We start from the raw sequence: 9100 nt of genomic DNA, 5'->3' as shown, positions 1-9100 counted from the left end.
GGTTGATGTACTGTCGGTAGTAATAAATTATGTGTGGGTCATTTGTTGACCACTTACCTTTAAGTAGTTGGTTGATGTACTGTCGGTAGTAATAAATTCTGTGTGGGTCATTGGTTGACCACTTACTTTTAAGTAGTTGGTTGATGTACTGTCCGTAGTAATGAATTATGTGTGGGTCATTGGTTGACCACTTACCTTTAAGTACTTGGTTGATGTACTGTCGGTAGTAATAAATTCTGTGTAGGTCATTGGATGACCACTTACCTTTAAGTATTTGGTTAATGTACTGTCGGTAGTAATAAATTCTGTGTGGGTCATTGGTTGACCACTTACCTTTAAGTAGTTGGCTGATGTACTGTCGGTAGTAATAAATTCTGTGTGGGTCATTGGTTGTTCCATTATTATCAGTGATTCCATTTTCAGTTATAATTACTTTTGGATTATTGTATTCTTTTTTAATCCAATTTAACATATCCCTAAAACCCCATGGCACAACTTTCAACCAGTATGATCCTGACCTACAATATAGAAATTATAAATGTTTCGTATGTTAACTGGATTCGTTTCCTTTATTTAAAAGAACAATTAAGATTACTTCTACAGGTCACATTCAGTACAAAAAAAGTAAAACCACAAAGATACCGAACTGCGAGGAAAATTCAAAACAGAAAGTCCCTTATCATACGGCAAAATCTAGAGCTCACACACTTAAAACGAATGAATAACAATTGAGTTGGTAAGCTCCAAAGCGCAAATAATAAAGACTCGCAATCATTTTGAGATGAAGAGCAATAACATAACCGCCATTTCTTTACGGTTTTCGTGTCTGTAAATAAAGTATACCGCTGTTCGAAACTCATAAATCGATAGAAAAACAAAAATCCGGGTTACAAACTAAAACTGAGGGAAACGCATTAATAGAATTTAAGTCCTGTACTTAATTCAGTTATCACGGTGCGCTGTACTATTACATTCAATTTGGTGAGTTTAAGAAAACTCAAATTTCATTGGTGGTTAGTGAACCATACAATTTGACGTCAGGATTCTTTTCTAATTCGAGTTTAACAGGAGAGGCTGCTTAATTAACTTGTTGTTATCAGAGGAAAATTTTATTCAAAATCCCTCCCTCCTCCCGAAATGTATATTTATTGAAATACAATGTATTAGAATAATATACTGCTGTGTTGTAATTTATAATTTCAGGTGATGTTTCAGTTGTCAATTGTTTCACTGACACCTATATATGTATTTGGCCATTTGGACAGACAGGACCTGTGAAGAAGTCTAATCGCAGTTATCGAACCTTCCAACAAAAACTTTGAATTTATAAGGCCTGTGATTTGCATAATTCGCTGCATCAAAAAATATTTTGTTTTATGAATATGATAATTTACTACAGATCTAGATGAACAATGTAAGGGTTTCGATCCATCACCTGTGTTTCCACGGCGATTTCCAAATTGTTTTAAGGTTTATGTACCCTTCTGTAGCCATTTTTGTATGAACTTTTCAAACTTCAATTGTATCAAAACTACAGATATAATGAATAATAGAGATAGGCCATTTTGTACATATTCCAAGGGGAAACTTTATACAAAGCATTATTGTTTACTGTTTCATTGCATTTAATGGAAAAAGAGGACGTTAAAAAGAGGATACATTTGGTCTGTTTGTCAGATCTGAAGTACCTGTTTTGGTACATCCGAAAATCCGGGAACCAGTTCTTTCTTATATGCCATTAAAGGTAATATGTTGATTTTTCAGAAGAAGACACCATAAAGTGTTGTTTTGACATGCAGTGATTGCCACTTTATTTGAACTCAAAATGAAAAGAAATGGAGGAATTTAACAAAGAAAGTAATGGGACCATGAATTAGTGGTGTACTTCCTATATATATGACAGTACGGTTGTCATAATCAGAAATATGCGGGTAACCTCATTTTTCAGTGATAAACAATATGTATAAATTATGAGAATAATAATATTAAAAAGGCTGTGGCCAGATACTGCCAATGTGTTGTTTGGTCTTAATTAGCATCTATGATAAATATAGGAGGATAGCAACGACACAAAAGAAACACAACATTAAAATGTAACACACACAGAAACGAACTAACTAAAGCATTAGACAAAATCCGATGAGAATAAAAAAAATATAACATCAAAACTAATTACATGAATTTTGGATAGAAAAGTACCGTGACACGTCTTGTAGCAATGTGAATTCACACTCAAAACTCGGTTAAATGGCATGAATTATTATTAATATAAATATACAGTTATAGTTTCTTTTCCTAATGAACGCGTGTTAGTTGTTGACGCAAACAAAATGGCCACTTACCCTGTCCATGATGGATCTCTTGAAAGCTGCAACCGCAAATCACCTGGAAAACCAAACTCCTTCTTTGCTGGTTCTACTAAAACAGTCGTGTAGTGATTCAGTCCAAAAAAGTCGAAGCTACCTAATAAAAAAGTCAATTTGTTAACACACACTTAACAATTGCCTCACGTAAAGATAGACTGTCACGTTAAGAACCCTTGCAAATACTCTTTGAGGGGTTAATATTTTGTCTGTTTCTAGCAAAGTAGCTTTATGCTAAATTTGTTCTCCATTAATTATGTTTTTTTGGCAAATATTTAAGGAATCACTATTTTCCCCCTGACTATGAAGAAATAACATTTTTAAGGATAACTTGTAATAGAAAGAAAAAAAATATGGTTATTCCATTTTAAGGAGTAAATTATGAAAAACTCGTTGAAGATGTCACAATCACATAACAAAATTATGTGTATGAGCTGATAGACAATAAACTTTCAACCTAACAGAAGACGTGTGATTGCAAAAATCTTACAAGTCGCTCGGATAAGAATCATCTTCGTTTCAAAAGTATCATGCATTATTAAAAGACGATGCACCTTTATTGAGTTTAATTTCCTGTGAAGTGAAATTAGGTAAACGATCACCAATGTTTTCCTTCATAACCTGTGGATAATCGCCATCTTTGTAGATAGGATGAGCAAACCAACCAAGCATGAACTGTTGTCCACGCTCTGCAGCATCTATGTGTTCTTGATTACTTTCATTTTTAGGATGCATAGTATCAGAATTCATCGTTATACCAACGATACCTACAAGAGATTAAATTTTACAATGATGATAACCGGGGCATTTTATTGCAAATCATATATCATCATGTTTGAGTAAGATTTTAAATGCACATTCGAATTGGACAGTTTGATCAGCATATTATGAATAAATGAACGCAAATGCATATATGAATACATTTGGGAGAATAAAGAGTGGTGTTTTCAAAAGGGACACGAAATATATGTAGTTGTAAATAAATGCTTTCTATAAAAAATACCAGAAAAAATAAAGCAATGTGTTTTAAAAAAATGTGTTCCTCTTCCCCCACTAGGGTGACTTGGAAATAGAAATAATGTCACTAAAGACTTATTCCGATCAGCAGGGAACCATTGCCAAAGTCGGTTCTAGGTTTGAGTGTGCAACGCTCTTTACACGTTAAGAACCATCACAAAAATGCATTGAGGGATCCGTAGGTGGTATGTTGCCAAAATGTCTGACGCTCATAATGTACCATAATTTTCCTGTGACAGTCCAAATTTCTCTGGTCCTCATCGCGTACGGCATCTATTACTTGTAGCTGTATTTGGCAAAACTTTTAAGAATTTTAGGTCATCAATGCTCTGCAACTTCGTACTTTATTTGACCTTTTAACATTTTTTGATTCGAGGGCCACTTATGAGATTTTTGTAGACGAAACAAGTGATTGGTGCAAATATAAAATTTCAATCCGGATTTATATGATGAGTTTATTTACAAGACCTACCTAGTTCTACGTAACACACTTTATCTTTATTCTGTAAGTTGATAAATATGCATATGAAGCACAAATACAGCCACATAACTGATTTAGATATATTAGTTCTACTCCATTTAAGTGACACTATGTAGGATACTACGATACCTTTCTGTGTAGTTTTATACCGCTGCTTGTATGTATCATATGCTTTTGCGTGTGACTTGATAATGTGATGACCACATCTGTATGGTGTTACAGAAGGTTCTTTGATACCGGGTGCATATTCCGCAGAACCGTGTCCCATCCAACAGATTACCCAGGGTTCATTAAACGTGATCCAATGTTTGACCTGTTTAAAGAAGAAGTTTTCATGAATGAGTTTTATTGTCTTAAAAAGTAAAAAATAAAATTGAGAATTGAAATAGGGAATGTGTCAAGGAGACAACAACCCGACCGTAGAACAGACAACAGCAGAAGGTCACCAACAGGTCTTCAATGCAGCGATGTACTGTTTTGGAACTTATCTAGTCAATTATATTAACTTGGATGTGTCGCAATTAACTTTGTCTACTATGAGTTAAATGTTATAGTCATGTCAACTAGAATTACTGCCAAGGCAACCATATTCGAAGTGTTTTATTTTCCACATATGATCAACAATAATGCATGTACCTCATTTGTCTCTAATGGATTAGACTTGTATATATAACATGTAAAATACGTTATTACATTTGTTATTTGTTTCGAAAAGATCGAGAAGTATCTTTTTATATAGACCTACAGCGTGTTCAAACATAGAGGGACCGATCAAGGGTGAAAAAATCATTAACAATGCACGATCGACGTACCCTGTCGCCAAATGTTTTAAATGCTGCGTCTGCGTAGTCATTGTAATACTCTACTATTTCAGAGCCATTCCATCCTCCAATCTTCTCCTGAAGACTTTGTGGTAAATCCCAGTGATAGAGAGTGACCAAAGGTTTAATGTTGTATTTAACTAACTCGTTGATTACATTATTATAGTAATTGACTCCAGGTTGATTTAAGCTTTTGTTTCTACCAGTTCTATAAGCTATTGGATCTGGAATAATTCGTGTCCAGGCTATAGAAAATCGGTAAAAGTCAACCTGAAAGTAAAATGGTCAAGTAAAGCATATTTGTATAGTATTCTTTCTTATTCTTTGTGCAAACTTGACCGTGATGCGAAGCAAAAAAGAGATGCGGAAAAGGCTGAAAACAACTATAGATATTATTTCCTGGGAATAAGGAAAAGGATAGCTATGTTTTTTTTCTTAGATTGTTCCAATACCTTTAAACAAAGTCACAGTTTCTACACATACAGTCAGTACCCGAAATATCTACATTATCATATTTAGTAGTGTAATGTTTATTAGTCGTTATGGTTATAAATCTGGAGAATCTTGTATCATATATGCATATTTTATACAGAAAGAAGCGTTGTGTGGATTTAGACGTTTGGCGGGGAAATTAGTGGCAGGGTCGAAAGTTATAGGGGTGATCGTAATGGACTCTCTATGCTCCGTAAGGGTAACATTTAGAGAACACCCCTATCAAGTAAATAGTATAGTCGCCTTGGGGTATATAAGAGAGTGAGAAACGGCACTCGAGGCTGTCGGTTGGCTGTCGATGAGCCGCCACAAGTCCACAGAGCGTACGTTGGTTATAATATGAGGCAGGCATAACCTGTGAATGGGGACGAAGTCTGTATGTATTATATTTTTAATTCAAAATGTTGATAAAAGAGAAGGAAATACCGTGCGTAACGTTCCCGATTTTGGTTCTGTTGTTAGGGAATTAGCTGTGACGTTCTTTAAGTTATGACGTCATATTCGATGTAAACAAAAGAAACGCTTTCATCAGGAAACGTAACGTTTTTTTCATATCAAACAATTATTAAAATTGAATTTGTATTGAGATCCAATCTTATGTTTTACTAGACTGGTAAATATAAAAAAAAATCAAAGTCTCACGCAAACAAGACAGATTTCTGCGCAAATGCGGGAAAACCGGATCAGGAACTAGATCTGAAAAAAAAGTTAACGATTTTGAGTTCATTAGTACAATGAAAAATTCGGGAAATTTTCCCGATTTTTTTTTTTTTTTTTGAATTTTGAATTTTCTACCATAATTGGGGACTTCGTCCCCATAATATGAGGCAGGCATAACCTGTGAATGGGGACGAAGTCTGTATGTTTTATTTTCTTAATTCAATCATGTTGATAAAAGAAACCGAAATACCGTACGTAACGTTCCCGATTTTGGTTCTGTTGTTAGGGAATTAGCTGTGACGTTCTTTAAGTTATGACGTCATATTCGATGTAAACAAAAGAAACGCTTTCATCAGGTAACGTAACGGGTTTTTTTTCATATCAAACAATTATTAAAATTGAATTTGTATTGAGATCCAATCTTATGTTTTACTAGACTGATAAATATAAAAAAAAATCAAAGTCTCATGCAAACAAGACAGATTTCTGCGCAAATGCGGGAAAACCGGAACAGGAACTAGATCTGAAAAAAAATGTTAACGATTTTGAGTTCATTAGTACAATGAAAAATTCGGGAAATTTTCCCAGATTTTTTTTTTTTTTTTTTTCATTGATTTTTCTACCGTAATTGGGGACTTCGTCCCCATATTAAGCGCTAGTAAGAGCCTTAATATTCAAAGGACACTTTGTACCGGATACAAAGTAAACGTACAAGTAGAACGGATTGACATTGCAGACTGTCCCACTCGGAGGACAGGATGTACCAGCCCGCACTGTCTAGTAGTGACAGGTTGTCCCACTCGGAGGACAAGTTGTTCCAACCCGCACTGTCTGGTAGTGACAGACTGTCCCTCTCGGAGGACAAGTTGTATCAGGTCGCACTGTTTAGTAGTGACAGACTGTCCCAATCGGCGGACAACTTGTACCAGGCTGCACTGTCTAGTAGTAACAAACTGTCCCTTTCGGTCTGTCAGTGTGTATATTTTAGTTCATTGTGCATAATTTAGATAGTTGTAGTTTTTAGCATTACCGTACGTATAATAATTGTTTGTGGACAACTTAGATCCAAGTATTGACTGGAACGGACGTTAGGATATAAACGCCTGCTTACACGTTACAGTAGTAATGTAAATATACGTACATGATGACCGTTTACCTTTTCTGCTATTTTTATAAACCTAGGTTATAAGATCGCTAGTGCTATTTAAAGCGACCTTTTTATCGTTAGTTCGAAGCTTAATTTTCAAAGTACGAAAAACATGTAAATGCAAAACCAAAATTAATTTAAGTCCTTATTTAAATTTCTAACATGTGTAAATCAGTTCATCGGTAATTTTAATGTTCTAAAATAACTTAAAACTTGAAGACCAACCAAATTCAAACACATTGTACAGCAAGTCTGAGGAAATATCTTTACTACGTCATGTTACAATGTTACAGTATATATACAACTCGTCTAAACATTAACCCAACAATGTTAGATCTGTAAATTTGCTTTCGCAAATGTTTTGTTCTTCCCTCGCCGGGATTCGAACCCATGCAACTGTGATATCATGACACCAAATTGCCTCCACTGCAGCCGTACCGCTAGACCACACGACCACCTGGGCTCTACAAAAGTAAAGCTTTTTGTGGCCGTGTGTTACCTTTCCTCGACAGTTTTAATCTAGCGTCGTACTACAGTACATGATATAGAATCAGATTCAAAACAGTGTGGCTTTGGCCATTGATTGACGATCTAAACTATCCCATTGACTGGGACAGATTAGGTGAATGTTTGTCTGTAACGACCACTGCTCACTACTTGCTTTTTATAGAATTTAAATTGTGGGGTAACCAAAAGTTCTTAATACCTTTAATAATAAAATAATTCGAAAAAATTAATCGGGAATAACCTGTATGTTTTGATTTATATTATTGATATACATCAAACATCGTATTATTCCTGATTAGTTTTTCGAATTACTTTATTTAGGTGTTGAGAACCTTGGGTGACCCCACAGTTTAAGTGTCTTCAACAAGTAAATAGTGAGCAGTGGTCGTTACAGAAAAACTTTCACATAATCTGTCCCAGTCAACGGGATAATTTAGGTCGTCAATCAATGGCTACAGCAACACTGTTTTGAATATGATTCTATAAGGCATGGAGATGTTATTGTTACAGATCAGCTCAATTATCTATAGTAAAGAATCCTACAAATTAATGTAAGATACAGTCACAAATATATATATATATATATATAAATTAAGGCTAATACAAATGAAAAATTGTTCAAAAACGTCTTTTTTCTTAAAGTCTAGCGATCATTATAACAAGTTTAATTTTCTCCGACAAAGCTTGCAGGGAAGATAACTCTAACTTTAACGAAAATTTATCATTAAATAAGTAGAACTTGCCCCAAGACTTCTGATTAGTTGAACATCCTCAATATATTTATGATAACTGTCACATGCTACATCACCTGTATCGTTATGCCAGTTTTTATTGTCATGACTAAATCTGTCCCATATATGTTCTGATTTTCCTGGAGGTAAACATGAATAATGGAGACGTTTGGATATACATTCATCAATCACATCAATTATAAAATTAATTTAAATCAATATAACTAAAACATAAATGGCGACGCATACTTGCTTCTGTCATACAAGACTAATGCCCGCGTCACACTGTCCCGATTTTTACGCCGATTGCAACACGATTATGGAAATTTTCATAATCGGGACTGATCGTAACCAGATCGGGCTATTCGTAGTGCCATCTTTAACAATCGTAGAACCATCGGCCACTTTTTCTAGCCTTCGGAGACAACTTCGGGAACGGTTCTAAATTTTTTAACATGTTAAAAAATCCCCATAGGTGCGTCCGATGTTGATGGTTCGTAATGAGTTCGTATCACTATCCTCACCATCGTAATGTCACCGGGAATGCATCTTTGAACATCGAAGTGCATTCGTGTTTCCATCGTTTCCTTCGGGCAGTTTTGACATTACGATGTCTACACGAATTAATCACGAAGCTATCCGAAGGTCTTAAGATGGCAACAAGACTTCGTGAAGACCTCGTAATCCCGTCGTGTTGCCATCGAATAAAAGTACGAAGGCGACAAAATGGAACTACGACGGCAATACATTCAGCTAAATGGAAGTTTTCGCGCTAACATGTATTTAAAGTGCAATGCGCGATATGCACTACTCAGTCTAATACGACAGTTAAGAAAGACGTTCACAAAACATGGAGCTCATATCATATGATTCTATGAGAA

General features: G+C 35.1%; 1 protein-coding gene across 1 annotated transcript; it reads right to left on the bottom strand.

Annotated features, from left to right (window-relative positions):
* Positions 1-2891: 2891 nt before the first annotated feature.
* Positions 2892-7221, bottom strand: LOC134716827 (lactase/phlorizin hydrolase-like). Its single transcript, XM_063579838.1, has 4 exons — positions 7207-7221; positions 4674-4952; positions 3991-4174; positions 2892-3130 (listed from the first exon to the last, which is right to left on the bottom strand). The coding sequence occupies exons 1-4, from the start codon at positions 7219-7221 to the stop codon at positions 2892-2894; spliced, it is 717 nt and encodes a 238-aa protein (XP_063435908.1).
* Positions 7222-9100: the final 1879 nt, after the last annotated feature.

This window comes from Mytilus trossulus, chromosome 4 (assembly GCF_036588685.1).
Source record: "Mytilus trossulus isolate FHL-02 chromosome 4, PNRI_Mtr1.1.1.hap1, whole genome shotgun sequence".
In the NCBI taxonomy this organism is placed as follows: Eukaryota; Metazoa; Mollusca; class Bivalvia; order Mytilida; family Mytilidae; genus Mytilus; species Mytilus trossulus.
The sequence above is the reverse complement of the archived record's forward strand: the minus strand, read 5'-3'. Positions and strand labels throughout refer to the sequence as shown.

Bases quoted from the DNA above. Each gene is read 5' to 3' on its own strand.
- LOC134716827 (XM_063579838.1), bottom strand. The intron at 4,175-4,673 runs GTACGTCGATCG...TTCTTTAAACAG, and splicing joins TTAAAACATTTGGCGACAGG to GTCAAACATTGGATCACGTT. The intron at 3,131-3,990 runs GTATCGTAGTAT...AATCTCTTGTAG, and splicing joins GTATAAAACTACACAGAAAG to GTATCGTTGGTATAACGATG.